This window comes from Panthera leo, chromosome D1 (assembly GCF_018350215.1).
Source record: "Panthera leo isolate Ple1 chromosome D1, P.leo_Ple1_pat1.1, whole genome shotgun sequence".
Lineage (NCBI taxonomy): Eukaryota > Metazoa > Chordata > Mammalia > Carnivora > Felidae > Panthera > Panthera leo.
This window is the reverse complement of record NC_056688.1, coordinates 106,623,954-106,645,107: the sequence shown is the minus strand read 5'-3', so window position 1 is coordinate 106,645,107 and position 21,154 is coordinate 106,623,954. Positions and strand designations below refer to the sequence as shown.

General features: G+C 41.5%; 1 protein-coding gene across 1 annotated transcript in view; it reads right to left on the bottom strand.

The window, feature by feature from the left end:
- Positions 1-21,154, bottom strand: part of LOC122200382 (solute carrier family 22 member 9-like) — a 32,943-nt gene that overhangs the window by 2,718 nt on the left and 9,071 nt on the right. Inside the window, exons 3-7 of the mRNA XM_042905946.1 lie at positions 15,506-15,660; positions 15,227-15,395; positions 14,352-14,475; positions 1,732-1,847; positions 1,091-1,305 (exon numbers count right to left, since the gene is read on the bottom strand). Of these exons, the coding sequence (XP_042761880.1) occupies positions 1,091-1,305; positions 1,732-1,847; positions 14,352-14,475; positions 15,227-15,395; positions 15,506-15,660 (779 nt within the window). The remainder of the gene's footprint in view (positions 1-1,090; positions 1,306-1,731; positions 1,848-14,351; positions 14,476-15,226; positions 15,396-15,505; positions 15,661-21,154) is intronic.

Sequence of the window (21,154 nt, the reverse complement as noted above, 5' to 3'; positions counted from 1 at the left end):
TAATGTGTATTTATTTGTGAGAGTGAGAGACAGAGCATAAGCAGGGGAGGGGAAGAGAGAGAGGGTGACACAGAATCCGAAGCAGGCACCAGGCTCTGAGCTGTCAGCACAGAGCCCGACGTGGGGCTCGAACTCACCAACCGTGAGATCGTGACCTGAGCCGAAGTCGGACAGTTAACCGACTGAGCCACCCAGGCATCCTGACCTAGAGTAATATTTGAAGATTTAAGAATAAAGATCCGTATTAGGGAAAAAATAGTTGGACTTTGGAGACCTCTGGAAGAAAATTTCAGGGTTCAGTTTTGTATTCGATAATTTTAAAAAATTTCATGAAACCGTTATATAACATTGGAGTAAGCTGTGTAGTCCAGCAGCAAACATGTATCATTGCTGACATCCAGGATCAGGGCACAGCTGTCCATCTGGGATCCTGTAAAGTGCACAACTTTGCTGGGGGTTGAAGCGTGGGACCACCTGGGTTCCCCCATTCATTACATATGATCATTTCATTTAGCGAAATTGATTCTAAGAGAGGCTTTAACTCCTTAACTGCTTATTCCTATGGTATACTTCTCCACCTGAAGACAAGGCACTTTGATTTCCTTGAAGTCAAAAAGTTCCCAACACCCGGATGGCAGTGATGGTGACCTCATACAAGACTAGACATCAGGGAGTAAATTGTCATTGAAGCTGTAGTAACCAGAAAGCAACCAGGCAGAGGAAGTGATGGTAAATTGTGTCCTCATATGGGACACAATTATATATAATGGACACAATACCATCATTTAGAATTACAAGCGTGATTGGTCATAGCCAAAGGGCAAGTGGTCCACTGCTCTCCTAGGGAAACTTTTAGGAAGAAATGGTACCAATTACCAGATACTTCTCACATGTGATGAGGATAGCCATATGTCTGAGCCAACGTGTACTGACCTTTGACTCTTTCCCAGCCACCACGTTAATGGTAGAATTGTCCTAAATCCTCAGATTGGTTTTAGGGGATCATTAGAAACATCTCCCTTTCCTTGTGTGAGCACAGTCCCTGAGTCCCTGAGCTATTTCCTTTCTTCAACCTGTGCTCTTTTCTCACCTTTGGGCAGAAATGTGGTGATCAGAATGCAGATTCCAAGGAAGAAAAAGAAAATCATCTGGCATATTCGACGGCCTATATGATTCAGTGCCAAAACCGCAATATAACTGGATGGGATGTTGACTAGGCCAAAGAGAACCTGGGACAGGAAAACATTGCTTCCAATGTGCTGGATGTGGAGAATCAGGCCATAAAAACACATGTAGACTGAAAATCTGTGGAACCAAAGAAAAAGATAGACGTCATGAAGTTTAGACCTTATTCTACAAATGACAATCGTAAATACGGTCAGACAGGCAGCCAGTGGTTGGTGGTAAAAAGGCACGGTCTGTTTTATAGAATATTCTACATGGTAATGATTTAAAAACTGTCATAAAATACTGCATGATGATCCACGTTGTCATTGCAGAGCCCGACATGGGGCTCGATCCCACTACTGTGAGATCATGACCCCCGGCCGAAACCAAGAATCAGAGGCTTAACCAACTGGGCCACGCAGGCGCCCCTAAAAATGCAGTTATCTTTATAGCATCCCCATGTTTTATCTCAAAATCTGTCCCCGCAACGGGCTGTACCCTCGGACAGGAATAGATTCACGTCTCCACCATTTGAATATTCTTCAGGCACAACGTGAAACCCACCTCACGAAGGACATCAAACAGATCCTCCTGCGCAGTGTAGGCGTGCGGAATATGTCACGCAGAGAAATTTTTTTCTGTGCTGCCTCTAGCTCCTCTTGCATGCTGGACCTCAAAACCTTTAAGAACGATGGCAACAAGAAACTGTTCAGTTGTCACAAAATGTAGGCGCCAGGAGGCCCCTCACGGAGGATAAGCTAGGCCACTTGCTATTATATTTAGTAGGAGATAGAGACACCAAAGATGTCCTTGCATGTGAAAGGTGAATCAAGGCGTGAAAGGAGCTTTAGGATAATTATGTGGCAACAAGGACTTTTAAAAAAAATTTTTGTTTTAAGCGTTTGTTTATTTTTGAGACACAAGAGAGACAGAGCACGAGGAGGGGGAGGGGCAGAGAGAGAGGGAGACACAGAATCGGAAGCAGGCTCCAGGCGCTGAGCCGTCAGCACAGAGCCCGACGCGGGGCTCGAACTCACGGACCGCGAGACCGTGACCTGAGCTGAAGTCAGTTGCCTAACCGAGGGAGCCACCCAGGCGCCCCACAACAAGGGCTTTTTAAACACTAGATCTGAGTGGGCTGCAGAGCATGAAAATGGATGAGTATGTTAGATATTCAGACCAGAAAGGGAATCAAATGCAAGTCACTTGGATTAAGGTCCAAAGCTCCATTTATGCTAAATGGGCACAAAAGACTTGGGAGCTGAGCTGGATTCCCGGCTGTCCTTGCAGAGAAACTGTTTATCTCAGGAACAATGACATTTCCTGAGAATCTTTATTCTGGTTCTTCAAGTCTTTTTGAGTGGCCCCTGGGTGGCTCAGTCTGTTGAGTTCCAACCTCAGCTCAGGTCACGATCTCATGGTTTGTGGGTTCGAACCCCACGTCAGGCTCTGTGCTGACAGCTCAGAGCCTGGAGCCTGCTTCGGATTCTGTGTCTCCTCTCTTTGACCCTCCCCCACTCACACTCTGTCTTTGTCTCTCAAAAATCAATAAACATTGAAAAAAAATTTTTTTAAGTCTTTTTGAGGGAAATCCTGGAATATTGTGTCTCCATGAATGAGATGCCTAGAATTAAACTTGAGGATGAAACCAGGGTGGGGTCTTGGTGTAGAATAATTTATACCTGAGCTGGTGATAATTTGGAGTTATTTAATGGTCCTGCAACATGCTGGGTATATACCGTGCCCAAGGTGATTAAATATTTCTAAACCCCAATGTCCCTGTCATCAGGAAAATGAAGGAGGAGGAGGAGGAAGAGAACGAGAAGAATGAGAAGCATAAGAAGAACAAGAAGAAATAGGTGAAGAAAGATAATAGCACCCTTTTCATGAGGATTTTCTTTTCTTTAAAAAAATTTTTTTAAATGTTTATTTATTTTTGAGACAGAGACAGAGTGTGAGCAGGGGAGGGGCACAGAGGGAGAGGGAGACACAGAATCCGGAACAGGCTCCAGGCTCTGCGCTGTCAGCACAGAGCCCAACACGGGGCTCAAACCCACAAACCGTGAGATCCTGACCTGAGCTGAAGTCAGACGCTCAACCGACTGAGCCACCCAGGCGCCCCTCGCGAGGATTTTCTAGCCATATGTGAGGTTGCAAACATACATATGCAATTCTACCCAACACACCTCGGATACTTAATTGTTTCTGAAATATTCAGATACTATCAACTTAATTCTCGTCTCACTTTTACACATGAAACAATACTGGGGCACCTGGGTGGCTCCGTCGGTTGAGTGACCGAACCTTGATTTTGGCTCAGGTCATGATCTCATGGGTTCGTGAGTTCAAGCCTGGCACCAGGCTTTGCACTGACAGCCCGGAACCTGCTTGGGATTCTCTCTCTCTCTCTGCCCCTTCCCCGTTTGCTCATTCTCTCTCTCTCTCTCTCAAAATAAACTTTAAAAAAATGAAGCAATACCATGAAGTCCACTGGAAGAATTCCATGAAGAAGGGACTTGGGAGAAATACCCACCCCCCTCCCCATCAAATGAAGACCAACCAGATCAAGAATGTCTTCGAGTTGCAGAGCTCGCTCAAGCAGCAAAATGCTGGACTTACCCTCTTGGAAGAGAAGAGTCATGATAGCATCTCCTTCCTGCATCTAACACTCAGAAACCCAGGACCACCGGCCACTATCACAGGGGCGTTCTAGGAATGGGCTCCAAGGACACCTTAAACTCGGGCCAGATGAGGCCTGTTGTACCTGTAAGGCTGGCCTCAAATCACAGCCGATATCGGAGTAAAAGTCTGGGAGACACTGACGTTACTTCACCAAGGCCATTCATTTTTAGTGAGAAAGCAGAGATGTTTCCAGAAGAATTGAGGGAGGCAATGCGAGGTCATTTGTGGGCACTAAAGGAGCTACTCCGACCTGGTAAAAAAATCTTATTCAAGGAAGAGGAAGCCTCTATTCAAACGGAGAGCCCGCTGGATCTTTGGTTTTTAAACGCATCTGTTTCTCTGATTTTCCTTTGCTAGTAAATAAAAAAAACTGTGCCAATCATAACACCACGCTGGGGTGGAAAGCATGCAGTAGCCTCCTGTCTGAAGTCTTGCCCATTGGTGTCCTGGAATCAGGGGGTACAAATTCACAAAAGCCCCTTGTTAAATTTTTAGATAGTTTGTGAAGCAGTTGCCATGATGCTCGTGGCTTTGACTGACAATGGTGGTGGTGTTCATACTATAGAAGTTGACAATCACCACAAATTTGAGATCTATGGATTTTTTATTCCTCTTATAATGTTAGGTGCTAAACATTTACCAGCACACCACTGGCTCGGCCCCTCTGCAGTCGTCTGGACTCCTCTAAATTGCAAAATTTTTTTATAATATTTATTTATTTTTGAGAGAGAGGGAGGGAGGGGCAGAGAGTGAGGGAGACACAGAATCCGAAGCAGGCTCCAGGCTCCGAGCAGTCAGCACAGAGCCTGATGCAGGGCTTTGAACTCACAGACTGCGAGAGATCATGACCTGAGCCGAAGTGGGCTGCTTAACCGACTGAGCCACCCAGGTGCCCCTATCCCTGCCTGGTTTAAACCTGGCTAGTTCTTCCTTAACCTGTAAGACCCATTTCAAATGTAACTACCTTCGAGTAGCATTAAGTTCCGACACATCTGTGATCCAGGTTATGTCTCCCTCTTCGGTATTCGCATACCACCCTTCCTTTATTTCAAAGAGGCTTTATCAAGCCCATAACCTTACCTATCTATTCATGAACCTAGCAGTGGACCCACCTGCAGATTCTGGCAAATGGTCCACACATCCACGGACCCAGACAGCAGGCTCGCTGATGAACCCTGCTCACTAGTCTCCCCAGAATCCCACCCATGGTGACTGGTGGAGGGTTTATGTTTCCTGCCAAAGCCAGACTGTAAAGACTGGAGGAGGTGACTCCTTCTTCAAATGCACAAACACGAATTAGGGGGGGAAAAAACAAAATAAAAATATCGATAAGAGAGTTGATTCTTTTAAAAAAAGATGAACAAAATTGACACACTTTTAGCTAGACTGACCATAAAAAAAGAGAGAAGACTCAAACAAATAAAATCAGAAATGAAAGAGGAGACATCACAACTGATGCCACAGAAATTAAAAAAAGATCATAAGGGACTATAATAAAAAATTACATGCCAAAAAGTGGATGACCTAGAAGAAATGGATAAATTCCTGGAAGTATACAAGCTACCAAAATGGAATCAAGAAGAATAGAAAACCTGAAGAAGCGAATAACTAATAAGGAGATTGAAACACTAATAAAAAGTATCCTAGAAATAAAAGCCTAACACCAGACAGATTCACAGGCGAATTCTAACAAACATGTAAATTATTAACACCGATCCCTCTCAAACTTTTCCAAAAATAGAATAAGAGGAAACACTAACAAATTTGTTTCATGAGGGCAGTATGATTCTGATACCAAAGTCAGACAAAGACACCAGAAGAAAAGAAAACTACAGGCCAATATCCCTGATGAACAAAGGTAAAAAAAATTATCAGCAACATATTAGTAAACCAACTTCAACAGCACACTGCATACCATGAAGCCGTGGAATTTATTCCTGGGATGCAAGGATAATTCAACATAAGCAAATTTTAAAAATGTGATACACCACATTAGCAGAATGAAGGTTAAAAATCACATGATCATTTCGGGGCGCCATGGTGGCTCGGTTAGTTAAGCATCTGACTTCAGCTCAGGTCATGATATTATAAATCGTGGGTTTGGGCTCTGCATCGGGCTCTCTGCTGTCAGCACAGAGACTGCTTCAGATCCTCTGTCTCTCTCTCAAAAATAAATAAACATTAAAAAAAAAATCATACGGTCACCCCAATAGATGTAAAAAAACATTTGACAAAATTCAACACACATCCACGATAAAAAAAAACAAAACAAAACAAAACAAAAAAAACTCTCAAGAAACAAGGTATTGAAGGAACTTACCTTAAAGGCCATCTATGAGAAGCCCACAGCTCATATTATACTCAATGGTGAAAAACTGAAAGCTTTTCCTAGACAAGAATGCCGCTTTAAATCAACATAGGGTTGGGAGGTCCTAGCCAGAGCAATTAGGTAAGAAAAAGAAACATGAGGCGCCCAAATCAGAAGGGAAGAAGTAATTATCTCCACTGGTGGATGACATCGTCTTATATGTAGAAAACCCTAAAGACACCTCCAAAATACTGTTAGAACTAATAAATGAATTCAGTAAAGTTTCAAGATACAAAGTCAAAACATAAAAACCAGTTGCATTTCTATACACCAGCAACAAACTATCTGAAAATGAAATTAAGAAAACATCTGTTTACAATAGCTTCAAAAATAATAAAGTCCTGGGGTGCCTGGGTGGCTCACTAGGTTAAGTGTTCGATTTCAGCTCAGGTCATGATCTCATGACTCGTGAGTTCAAGCCTCGCGTCCGGTTCTGTGCTGACAGCTCAGAGTCTGGAGTTTGCTTTGGATTCTGTGTCTCCCTCTCTCTCTGTCCCTCCCCCACTCGTGCACTCTCTCTCTTTCTCTCTCTCAAAAATAAATAAAACATTAAAAAAAACAAAGTCCTTAGGAATAAACTTAGCCAGGGAACAAAAGACTTGTATCCTGAAAATCATAAGCACTGAAGAAAGAAATTAAAGCAGACATAGGAAAAAAGGGAATACATCCCATGTTCATGGATTGAAAAAGTTCATATTATTAAAACACCCAGGGGTGCTTGGCTGGGTCAGTCAGGTAAGCATCTGACTCTTGGTTATGGCTCAGGTCATGATCTCGCAGTTTCATGAGTTCAAGCCCTGTGTTGGGCTCTGTGCTGGCAGTATGGCACCTGCCTATGATTCTCTGTCTCCCTGTCTCTCTGTCCATCTCCCATTCACACTGTTTCTCTCTCAAAATAAATAAGTAAACTGAAAAAAAAAAAAACACCCATCGTACCCAAAGTAACCTACAGATTTAATACAATCCCTATCAAAATCTTAATGGCATTCCTTACAGAAATAGAGAAAACAATCCTGAATTGATGGAAAGGCTTCCAAATAGGTAGGATTTGGGAATCTACAAAGTGCTAGGGAGCAGGAAGTCCAGGAAGAGTCTTGTAGTAAGAATGGCCAGGTCTGGGTGCTTGCCCCTTGGATGTCAACTTTCACCAACGTTCACATTCTTGGACCATCAATTGGCCTTGCCCTTAAGACACGCTTGCAAAAAAAAAAAAAAAAAAATTCTTGCCCCATGCCTAGAAAAAAAACATGGCACCTGACTGACGGTTCTACCAGACGGTGTCCAACGGGAAAGAGATGATTCCCTAAAAGAAAACCAGGTTGCAGTTTGGAAGTACAAATGGATACTGGGCAGCTCAAAATCAACAACGGCCACTGGAGGCTGTCAGCACCAGACCACAAAAAGCTTAGTGGGCCATATTTAAGGACATGACTTTAATCCTAAATGCAAGAGGGAGTCTGTAGAGGCCGTTAAGCAGGAGCGAGGTGGTTAACAGGATCAGGCTTACATTTCTGAAGGATCCTCTGGCTTCTTTCTAAACAATGGATGAGAATGGGGCAACAATGGAGGTGGGAGAGAAGCTAGCCAGAGGGAAGAAGGATTGGGAGTGCAGTAGTAAAAATGGAGTTGAGAAATGGTTGGACAGATTCAGAACATATTAGAGAATATACATATTTTTTTGTCTATGTGTTAGTGTTATTCTTTCTACAATCTTAATGTTTTTTTAAATTTTGATTTCTATTTCCCTCACAAATGATTCACATATGTGAATGTTGTAAATTGCATCAAATCCTTTGCATGATGAAATGTCAAATTTTTAAAAAAATTTTAATGTTTGTGTATGTATGTATGTATGTATGTATTTGTTTGTTTGTTTATCTTTGAGAGAGAGAGTGGGAGGCAGAGAGAGAGAGAGGGACAGAGGATCCGAAGCAGGCTCTGCACTGACAGCAGAGAGTCTGATGTGGGGCGTGAACCCACCAGCCGCAAGATCATGACCCCAGCTGAAGTCGGTTGCTTAACCGACCGAGCCACCCAGGTAGCCCTCAAATAAATGTTTTTAAAAGAAGAAGGAGGAGGGGAGGGGGAGAAGGAAGAAAACAATCCTGAGTTCCAGTCCAAGGTGGCAACATAGGAAGACCCTGAACTCACTTTCCTCCACAGGGCACACTAATCTATACCTATTTTTAGAGAAATTGATCCTGAAGAAGAACTGAGGGTTGACTGAACAGCTTCTGCACAGCAAATGACAGGAAGACCACACGGAGAATGGCAAGACAGATGGAGACACGGTAGCTAAGGGAACCCCCATCTCGGTCACACTGCAAACTGGAGCGAGGAGGGACAGTGCTGAAGGACTATGAACAGACTTGTCTGCCCTAGGGCTCAGGGGGAAAAAAAAGGCCAAAGTTGAAAAGAGCACCTAAAATAAAGTATAAAAGATTAAGATTATGTTTATTAAAAATAAAAGATTAAGCCCTAGTTGCTGTTAGAACACTCTCCAGGTCAGAGGTGCTGGTGAACGCCAGGGTTTACATTTCCCCTCCACCTTGATAGCACAGATGGGAGCAGGGTCCAGGCGCCTAAGCCAGCCTACTGCCTCAGTGAGCCCTGGGCCCCTAGCCCATACCAGCTCCAACGATCCTACCAAGGTGGCCCCAGTGTGCTGCACACCAGGACACCCCTGGCCAATGCTCACTACAGCTCTGGCTGTCTCTCCTACATGACCCAGGTGTAAAGCACCTTGGAACACTCCAGGCCTGCACCACTTTGGCTCCAGATGACTTTCAAGGGTGCTTCCTGTGCGGAGTACCCTTGGACCCTCCCCGGACGGCACCCACCTCAGCTCCAACCACCTGCTGCGGTGTCCCCTGTACAGAGTTCCCCAGCATACCCTAGCTTGCACTCACTTCAATTTCAGCTGTCCTTCCAAGGACCAAGGTGGGACCACCCTGGCCCATGCCCACTTCAGCTCCAGGCATCCCACCAGGACAGCCCTAGCACGGAGTGCCCCAGGATGCCCAGCCACAGCTCCAGCCAGCCAGCCAGCAAAAGGCACGAGGTACACAGAGTCTACCCAGGGGCTGACCACACACAAGATGATTCTTTCAAGTTTCAGAGAAATGGCTGTTCCAGCTAATTCATAAAAACAAACACAAAAAGGCAAGCAAAGTTAGAAGACAGGGAAACATGCTCCAAATGAAAGGCCAAGACAAAACCTCAGACAAAGAACTAAAGGAAAGGACATAAGCAATCTATCTGATGAGTTCAGAGTAACGGTCATAAGAACGCTCATCAGACTGAAAAGAAGAGCAGATGAAGTCACTAAGAACTTCAACGAGGAGACAGAAAATATAAGAAAGAACCAATCAGAGAAAAAAAAATACAATAACTGAAATGGAAAAAGACACTAGAGGGAATCAACAGCAGTATAGAGGATGCAGAAGAACATATCAGTGATCTGGAAGACAGGGTAATGGAAAACACTCAGGCTGAAGAGCAAAAATAAAAAAGCATTTTAAAAGATGAGGATAGGTTATGGGAGCTCTTAGATAACATCAAGGGAACAAACATTCACATTATAGAGATCCTAGAAGAAGAGAGAAAGAGAAAGGGGTAGAAAACTTATTTGGAGAAACAATAGATGAAAAATTGCCTATCCCGGGCAGAGAAAAACACACCTAAATTTAGGAAGCACAGAGAGCCCCCAAAAAAGATGAACCCAAGGAGTTCCACTTCACAACACATGACAATTAAAATGCCAAAGATTAAAGATAAAGAGAGAATTTTAAAAAAGCAGCAAGAGAGAAGCCACTAGTTAGAGGCCAGGGAAACTCCATAAGACTATCAGCTGATTTTTCAGCAGCAACTTTGCATGCCAGAAGGGAGTGACATATTCAAAGTGCTGAGAGGGAAAAAAAAACAAAAAACAAAAAACCCTACAACCAAGCATACTTTACCCCGCAAGATTATCATTCACAATTGAAGGAGAGATCAAGAGTTTCCCAGACAAACAAAAGTTTAAAAAGTTCATCACCGCTAAACTGGCCCTATGAGAAATGCTAACGAGACTTCTTTAAGTGGCAAAGAAAAGACCATAATTAGAAGTGAGAAAATTCTAAAAGGAAAACATTTTCATAAATAAAAGCAAATTTACAGGAGAGGTAGTAGAGCAATCACTTAGAAAGCTGGTATGAAGGTTAAAAGACAAAACTAGTAAAATCAATTACATGTAAAGAATTAGTTTCGGGAACTCACAAAATAAGGATGTAAAATATGACAATATATACATAAAATGTGGAGAAGGGGATAAAGAGGAAGTTCTTTTAGACTGTGTTCAAACTTAAGTAATCATCAACTTAATATAGACTACTGTATACTTGAGATGCTATATATGAACCTCATGAAAATAAAGATAAGAAAACCTATAATAGACAAAAAATAAAGGGAAAGAAAGCCAAGAACAACATTAAAGAGAGTCATCAATTGCAAGGAAAGAGGACAAAAGAAGAAGAAAGGAACAAAGAAGGGCTACAAAAACAACCAGAAAACAATTAACAAAATGGCAATAAGTACATATATACCAATAATTACTTTAAATGTAAATGGTCTAAATGCTCCAATCAAAAGACACAGGGTGGCAGAATGGATTAAAAAAAAAAAAAAGCCAGACCCATCCATATGCTGCTGACAAGAGACTCACTTCAGACCTAAAGATGCGGACACACTGAAAGTGAAGGGATGGGGAAAAAAATATTCCATGCAAATGGAAGCAAAAACAAAATTGGGGGTAACAATACTTATATCAGATAAACTAGACTTTAAAACAAAGACAGTAACAAGAGACAAAGAGGGGCATTGCCTAATGATAAAGGGAACAATCCAATAAGAGGATACAACACCGTTGGTGGGAATGTAAATTGGTACGGCCACTGCCAAAATCAGCATGGAGGTTCCTCAAAAATTAAAAATAGAAATACCATATGATCCAGTAATTCTACTACTGAGTATTTACTCAAAGAAAACAAAAACACTAATTCAAAAAGGCGTATGCACCCCTATATTTCTTACAACACTATTTACGATAGCCAAGATATGGAAACAACACAAATGCCCATTGGTAGATGAATGGATAAAGATGTGGTATGTGTATAATATATGTGTATGTATACATAATGTATGTATATGTATGTATATATATATACATACATTATGTATACATACACATATATGCACATACAGCCATAAAAAAGAATGAGATCTTACCATTTGTGGCAACATCAATGGACCTAGAGGATATTACGCTAAGTGAAATAAATCAGACAAAGACAAATACCACAAGTTTTCACTTATCTGTGGGATCAACAAAACAAAACAAACTAAAAAAAACAGAAACAGATTAGTAAATATAGAGAACAGACTGATGGCTGCCAGAGGGGTGGGAGGTGAGCAAATTGGATGACGAGGAGTGGGAGGTACAGGTTTCCAGTTGTGGAATGAATAAGTCATGTGGTAGAAAAGTACAGCATGGGGAGTATAGTTAATGGTGTAATAGTGTTGTATGGTGACAGATACAGCTACATTTGTGTTGAGCATAGCATAATATATAAGGTTGTTGATTCACTGTGTTGTACCCCGGAAACTAACGTAACATTGTGTGTCAACTGTTCTTCAATAAAGAAAGAAAAAAATCCAAAAATTCGTACGGAAACACAGAAGGCCCTTAATAATCAAAAGAATTTTTAAACGGAAACAAAGCTGGAGGTGTCACATGTTCCGATTTCAAAATATATTACAAAACCACCGTATCCAAGACTACGGTACTGGTATAAAAACAGAAACTACAGCCCAATGGCGTGGAATAGCAATAAACTCAGCATATGCGGTCACGTGATCTTGGACAGTGGTGTCGAGAATTCACAGTGGGGACAGGATAGTGTCATCAATAAATGGTGTTGTGGAAAACTGGATGTTCACATATAAAAGGATGAAACTGGAAACTTATCTTACACTGTACGCAAAAATCAATTCACGAAAGGTTAGAGACTAAGATGTAAGACTGGAAATAAAGAAGCAGAGAACAGAATGGTGTTTGCCAGCTGCTGGGGGATTTGGGAAATGGGGACATATTTGTCAAAGAGTACAAAGTTCCAGTTACGCAAGGTGAATCAGTCCTAACGATCCACTGTACAGCTGTCTATAGTTATAATACTATACTACATATTGAAAATTTGCTATTAGTAGGTGTATTATTGAGTGTTATCACAAAAAGTAATGAATAAAAAGGGCAGGAGAAAGTTTTAGGAGGTGATGGATATGTTGATTGCATAGGTAGTGGTAATGATGTTTGGATGTGTGCTTATCAGATTCACCAAGTTGTATAAATTAAATAGGTACAGCTTTTTGTATGTTACTCATACCTCGATAAAGTTGTTTTAAGAAAAATCCTTCGGGGCACCTAGGTGGCTCAGTCGATTAAGTGTCTGACTCTCGATTTCAGCTCCAGTCATGATCTCACAGCCATGAGATCAAGCCCCATGTTGGGCCCCGCACTGAGCATATAAGCCTGCTTGGGATTCTTTCTCTCCTCTGTCTGCCTCTCCTCCCCCTCTCAAAATGAATAAATAAACATTAAAAAAGAAAAAGAAAAAGAAAAATCTTTCAGATGTGCATTGAACATGTTTCCAGAAATGTTTTATTGTCCCTCTTTGTCTAAACCCTAAGCCTTCCCTTTTTCAATTAAACAAGCGTAGATGATTTTTTCCTTGTCTCTATTAGCTTTCTCTCCATTCTCTTATCATTGCCAACAGGAAATTTAACAATATAAATACCATATGATCTGGCAACACCGCTTCCGGTTGTGTATCCCCAAGAATTATAAACAGAGAAGAGATATTTGCATCCACATGTTCATTGCAACAGCAGCCAAACCATGGAAGCAAGCTAAATGACCATCAGTGGATGAATGGACAAAGAAAATGTGGTGTATACATACAACAGAATATTATTCATCCATAAAAAAAGGAAATCCTGCTATACGCTACTACCATAGATGAGTCTCGAGGACTTTTTGTTGAATAAGGCAGTCACAGAAGGACAAACACTGCATGATCCCACCTATATGAAGTATATAAAATACTAAAATAATAAGACAATAAATGGAATGGTTGACCAGGGACTGGGGACAAAGGATATGGGAAATTGCATTTCAATGGGTATAGAGTTTCAGTCACGCAAGATGAAAAAGTTTTAGAGATCATTGTACTTAGAGTTAACAATACTGTATTGTACAGTTAAAAATTTAAGAAGAGATAATCCATGTTAATTTAAAAATGAATATTAATTTTTCTCTTATTAATACTAAAGTTCCTTAAAACATGGAATTCTGAACCACACTGCTGGTCAAGATCCAGCACCACGCCTAGCACATTATGATTTTTTGATAAATAATTTATACGTTCGTGATGATGAACGGTTTACTTTATGACCCACATCAATATCTGCCTTCCAAGCCCAGGGTGAAAAAAAAAAAAAAAAAAAAAGACTTCTCTGAGGCATTTCCACTGAGTCATGCTCTTGGAACTTGTAATAAGTAGAATGTAAACTCCAAAAAGCAGAGATTTGGATTGTTGTGGCCAATGCCGTATTTCCTGGGGAGAACAGAAGTGGCCCAGGGAGGCACTCGGTAATACACCATTAATGAAAGAGTGTATGACCTAATTAACAAATAAGTGATCCTCCTTATGCTCTATTCTGCATGGTCCCTAAGCCTCCCTTCTACCGATCTTACTATCTTGAAAAAAGGCCGTCAGAATATTAGTGGAAAGAAATGGATTAGTCTTTGTTACTTTTTCTCTAACATAGAGACAAATACACAATCTTTACAACCAGAAACACTAAGAGCTATCTGGTCCTGTTGAGTAAAATATACATGTCTCGTTCTCCGCAACAGGATACTCTCTCTTTATATTAACTCAAACAATGCTGACAGCCATTGAGAACCAGGACAATGAGGAGAGAAGACCCCAAGCCAGACTTGTGTTCCTGCCCTTTTTTCACCTCACGGACGCCACCTAGTGCATATGTCAGGTTGTGTCTCCCCTACATCCCGTAACCAACTCTCTTTCCTATTCACCTCCATGGTTAGGGCGTCTCCAGCATTCTTCCTTCCGTTCCAGAGTGCAGCTTTTCTAAGTGCCTTTAAGGCCTCCTCAGGTTTGTTGGTCATAATCAGCCACCGAGCAGACTCCATCAGCCACCTGATCAAAGAAGACAGAGAGGTGCAGTCAATTCTCATGTACCCATTTTTCACATATTCTTTGGCCTGAAATGCCTCTACCCTCCCATCTGATACCTACCTCTTGTTTTGTTGTGCCAGCCAATAGAAAAGCAGCTGATTCTGTAACTAGGAAACTGTAAGGATAACCTCTCCTCGCAGTACACTTTCACTAATGGCAACATTGAGTAGGAGTCATATTGCCCCCCCATCTTATTCAGGGGGATGTTACCAGGTTTGGCAAATCAAAATAACGTGCCTTGTTAAATCTGAATTTAGATAAACAGTGAATATGAGTAACTCTTGAGTATAACTATGTCCCATGCAATATTTTGGACACACTTACACTGAAAAGTATTTGTTGACTTGAAATTTTACTTTAACGAGATGCCCTGTATTTTATCAGGTTAGTAAATAAAAGCACAGAAATCTCAAATAAACATAAATTTCATATAAACAATGGATAATTTTTCGCGTAGCTATGCTTCCTGCAGTATTTGGAAAGTTACACACACACACAAATGTATTATCTATCTGAATTTCAAATTTAACGGAGTGTCCTTGATATTATCTGACAACCGTACGTGTTCAGCTTCTTGACCTGCACGCTGGACGCTTATTAGGAGAGCATGTGCTCAAGTGTTAACTAAGGATCAAACAGAATTCTTATGTCCTCATTCCATGTATCTTGTATCCAGTATCCTCTAAGACAAAGGGAAGAAGAAAGCTTATACCTTGAGGAAAGAAAAAGGACAAATAATGGTACAGAAGTCACCAGCTGAAGGGTATGCCAGTCTCGAATGGCAAAAGCCAGTCCTCCCAGGATCATCTGTCCTACGCAAGCACCACAGATGGTCATTGCTATTCCCGTGGCTTGGAATTGGGGCACTGTCCATTCTACAACTGAACAACGACAACAGAAAAACAAACAAGCAGGATTTTGACTTCAAAGTTGGGATTTCAAAGTCAAAGTTAAGTCTTGGAGAGTGTCAATATCCGAAGTTTTTACTTACTGAGCATCACAGAGTTTGTCAGGATGGTCATGGTAGAAAAGCCAGCCAAGAAGCGTAGGGTGCAATAAATGAAGAAGGTGGGCGCGAAGGCTGCACAGGTGTCAGTAACTGCGAGCTGGAGGAAACACCACCTGAGAATTAACTTCCTCCCAAACCTGAGGAGTGGGAACAGGTTAGCTACAGGAAGTATAACAACCTGATGGAAAAATTAACAAAAAGAAGGCACGCTTTGAAGTTTAGGGGGTGTTTTAATAAGTGAAACTTTGTCCTTGAGACTTGAAAGAATCAACAGATCATCAGCCTTCCTGTTTGTAAATAGATCCTTCTTCCCGGAAGCAACCTTCCTGTTTGTAAATAGACCCTGAGTATAACCAAGCTTCTTCCCCAGTCTTCTACCAGAACTTTGAGGCCAATTGAAGCCGTATAAGACAGGTTGCAACGCTGGAGATTTTAACACATCACAAATGTCCCTTGGACTATCACATGCAGTTAACATAGTAGAGAGTCAGTGCAGTATCGACAACACAAGGGATCTGGGGTGCCTGGGTGGCTCGGTCAGTTAAGCGTCCAACTCTTGGTTTTGGCTCAGGTCACGATCACGTGGTTTGTGAGACCGAGCCCCGCATCGGGCTCTGTGCTGACAGCAGGGGGCCTGCCTGGGATTCTCTCTCTCTCTCTCTCTCTCTGCCCCTCCCCTGTTCATGCGCTCTTTCCCTCTCTCTCAAAATAAATAAATTTAAAAAAATGGACCGAGTTGTGTCCCCCTCCCCAAAATCATATATTGAAGCTCTGATCCCCAGTGAAATGGTATTTGGAGATGGGCTTTGGGGGAGGTAATCAGGTTTAGATGAGATCATGAGATTGGGGTCCTTAGGATGGGATTAGTGCCCTTATAAGAAGAGGTATCAGAAAGATTTCTCTCCTTCTCTTTCTGCCATTTGAGGCTGTAGCAAGAAGACAGCTGTCTTTAAGCCAGGAAGGGAGCTCTCACCAGGAACCAAATCTCTCTGCACCTAAATCTTGGGTTCTCAGTCTCTGAAACTTGAGAAAATAAATTTCTGATGTTTATGCCTCCTAGTCTACGGTATTTTGTTGTGGTAGCCTAAGCTGACTAAGACAGGATCTAAATCTGTACTTGGGACTCCGGGACCATGCAGGTCATGGCTAAATTATGTAAAAGGAACATCCATGGAACAACACATCAAAATTGCTGATGGGTTGCCTAAGAGCCTCTCTCTGCCACGTCTGGGTCTTGAACATTTTTTCCCTAAAATAAGATGGATGGGAGCCACAACCCAGACACAGAACTTAGAGCAAGTTCTCGAAGGAAAGGATTGGGTAAGATGAACATCAAGAAACAGAGAAGGAGAAGGTATTTTTAAAAAGGAATGAGAATTCTGTGCTTCACAGTTTTCTGGGAGAGAGGGCCTTTTTCTAGACAACTTGGATAAGATGCCTGTGCTGGTTCTGTATGACCAGTAATACTTATAAACAGACAAACAAGGGGATCGGACAAGGGCTCTTAAATCCTTCTACCCTTGCAGAATATTTATATTATGATGCGTTGTTAAATCTTTTATATTCTGAATACTTATATCACATGCATTTGTCTCTCCGTTTTTTTTTTTTTTTTTTCCAACGTTTTTAATTTATTTTTGGAACAGAGAGAGACAGAGCATGAACGGGGGAGGGGCAGAGAGAGAGGGAGACACAGAATCGGAAACAGGCTCCAGGCTCCAAGCCATCAGCCCAGAGCCTGACGCGGGGCTCGAACTCACGACTGCGAGATCGTGACCTGGCTGAAGTCGGACGCTTAACAGACTGCGCCACCCAGGCGCCCCTGTCTCTCCGTTTAAAATGGAATAAAATCTATGTAAATAAATGCTATAATTAATGAAATGATGTCATGACAATCATTGGAAAGTCTGGTCCATCAAAACGAAAAGCAGCTGTATTAAAGAGAATGACAAATACATGATTTCACTCATACGTGGAATTTAAGAAACACAACAGATGAACGAACATAGGAGAAGGGAAGGAAAAATGAGATAAAAACAGAGATGGAGACAAACCATAAGAGACTCTTAAATACAGAGAACAATTTGGGGGTTGCTGGAGGGGAGGACGGTGGGGGGATGGGCTAAATGGGTGATGGGCATTAAAGAGGGCACTTGTTGGGATGCGCACTGGGTGTTATATGTAAGCGATGAATCACTGGGTTCTACTGAAACCAATAGGACACTGTATTTTAACTAGCTTGAATTTAAATAAATTAATTAAAAATAATAAAATAAAATAAAGATTCTATCATGTAGGAGCACCTGAATGTCTCAGTCAGTTGGGCGTCCAACTGTTGATTTTGGCTCCTGTCATGATCCCAGGATCGTGGGATCGAGCCCCATGATGGGTTCCTCACTGAGCATGCAGCCTGCTTAAGATTCTCTCTCTTCTTCTGCCCCTCTCCCCTGCTTGGGCTTTCTCTGCCTCTTTAAAATAAAAAAATAATTAAAAAAAATTTTTTTAAAAGATAGATCATGTGCATTCTCACAGGGAAAAGTCACATATAAAACTTATTAAATGTAGCGCATTTAAAGTGGCAGGCATTTGGCAATAATCTGGTTGTCCATCACCAAAAAATGGATTAGAGCATCATAATGCATCTCCACTGTGGAGCACCATGCAGCAACCAGAAGAATGAACTAGAAGTATCTGTAGAAATGCATATGTCCCTCAAAACCATAGCGATGTTTGCACAAAAGAAAAAGAAAGAGATAATCACACATTTACATAAATATGTGAATTAAAATATATGTAAACCAAACAATGTCATGTATTTTGTAAAAACCCATATGAATGTAAAGAAATAGAGTTAAAGCATTATCATGAACCTTATATTGGGAAGAAGGAATTGGGACTGGGGCATAAGGAAAAAATGAAACAGATACATATACCCATGAAAGGAATTCATGGCTAGACTAATAAGGACACTGTCTCACGAAATGAGCAGTACGATCATTCAGCCATCGATGGTTGATATTCAAAAGAAGAGAAATTTGTGCTGTGTAAAATATAAAGCTATTGTCTCATTAATTATTTTTTTGCTTATTTTTTTGAATGAAATTTATTGTCAAATTGGTTTCCATACAACACCTAGTGCTCATCCCAACAGGTGCCCTCCTCAACGCCCATCACCCACTTTCCCCTCCCTCCCACCCCCCATCAACCCCCAGTCTATTCTCAGTTTTTAAGAGCCTCTTATGCTTTGCCTCCTTCCCTCTCTGTAACTTTTTCCCCCCTACCTCTTCCCCCTCGTCTTCTGTTAAGTTTCTCAGGATCCACATAAGAGTGAAAACATATGGTATCTGTCTTTCTCTGTGTGACTTATTTCACTTAGCATAACTTTCTCCAGTTCCATCCATGTTGCTACAAAAGGCCATATTTCATTCTTTCTCATTGCCAAGTAGTATTCCATTGTGTATATAAACCACAACTTCTTTGTCCATTCACCAGTTGATGGACATTTAGGCTCTTTCCATAATTTGGCTATTGTTGAGAGTGCTGCTATAAACATTGGGGTACAAGTGCCCCTATGCATCAGTACTCCTGTATCCCTTGGGTAAATTCCTAGCAGTGCTATTGCTGGGTCATAGGGTAGGTCTATTTTTAATTTTTTGAGGAACCTCCACACTGTTTTCCAGAGTGGCTGCACCAGTTTGCATTCCCACCAACAGTGCAAGAGGGTTCCCGTTTCTCACATCCTCTCCAGCATCTTTGGTCTCCTGATTTGTTCATTTTAGCCACTCTGACCGGTGTGAGGTGATATCTCAGTGTGGTTTTGATTTATATTTCCCTGATGAGGAGCGACATTGAGCATCTTTTCACGTGCCTGTTGGCCATCCGGATGTCTTCTTTAGAGAAGTGTCTATTCGTGTTTTCTGCTCATTTCTTCACTGGATTATTTGTTTTTCAGGTGAGGAGTTTGGTGAGTTCTTTATAGATTTTGGATACTAGCTCTTTGATATGTCATTTGCAAATATCTTTTCCCATTCCATCGGTTGCCTTTTAGTTTTGTGTTTAATTGTGTAATTTGTGTTTAATTTTGTGTTTAATTGTGTAATTTGGCTATATGTTCACCATGACTCTGCCCACCAGCATGCAGAGGAAGATTACTCTTCCCAGTCTTATATTTTTTTATTTTAAATTGTTATTAATTTTTTTTAGAGGGAGAGATAGAGTGCAAGCAGGGGAGAGGGGCAGCAGAAGGAGAGAGAGAGAGAGAGAGAGAGAGACAGAATCTGACGCAGGCTCAACACTCAGCACAGAGCCCCATGTGGGGCTCTATCCCCTGGGATCATGACCTGAGCCAAAATCAAGTCAGAAGCCCAACCGACTGAGACACCCAGGCGCCACCCCCCTAGTCTTATATTTGTTACAGTCTTACATCTGCATTCTGGCCAAGGACTGTGGACAAAAGGGACCTAAGCCATTCCCAGGCCTGTCCATATAAGGTTTACTCGGGTCCTGCTCATTCCTTCTGACAACATGGCTGGAAACAAAAAATGTGCTGATGAAAAAGTCACACAATGGAAGGTGCTGGTTCCTTGAGCCACTGCCTAGAAGATGGGGGCCACATGACTCACACCAAACTATGATAACAGCGAGAATCACGATTTTATTAAAATAACCAATTATAATTCTTGGGTTCTTACTGTAACTAGCTACCTTGGCTAACACAGTAATGTTTTAATAATTTTGTTTGACGAGGGGCACCTGGGTGGCTCAGTCGGTTGAGCGTCCGACTTCGGCCCATGTTATGATCTCACAGTTCACGGGTTCGAGCCCCACGTCGGGCTCTGTGCTGACAGCTTAGAGCCTGGAGCCTGCTTCGTATTCTGTGTCTCCCTCTCTCTCTGCTCTTCCCCAGCTCATGCTCGCACTCTGTCTCTGTCAAAAATAAATAAACTTAAAAAAAAATTTTTTTTAAATAATAATTGTGTTTGATGCAGGTAATTAGAGAAGCTTTGTGTGTGTTTCTTTTTTTGGCTATATGTTCATTCCCTAATTATTTGAAAAAATATTTTATTTGAAAAGAAAATGTGATGTAGATCTGTAAACATAAGTGTAAAAAGAAGTTACAGGGGTGCCTGGGTGGCTCAGTCAGTTAAGCATCCAACTTTCGGCTCAGGTCATGATCTCGCAGTTCACAAGTTCGAGCCCTGCGTTGGATTCAGTGCTGACAGCTCAGAGCCAGAAGTCTGCTTCAGATTCTGTGTCTCACTCTCTCTCTGCCTCTCTCCTGCTCGTGCTCTGTCTCTCTCTCTCCCCTTCTCAAAAATAAATAAAAAGATTTTTAAAAATTAAAAAGAGGTTACAAAATTACATACTCACTTTTACCAAATTTATCTAAAACATATATTTGTGATGTCTGTAAATATGATAAATTGAATGTTGGCTCCCACTTGAGCGGATTTGTTCTTAGCTTCTTATTTCGAAAATTTTTAAATATGGAAGTTTAAATGAATACTATAATTAACACTGGTATAATTCCCAAACAGATTCACCACTAGATAGCATTTTGCTATATTTGCTTTATTTCTTTGCATGTGTGAACACACACACACACACACCCCACTCACAGACTCTTTTTGT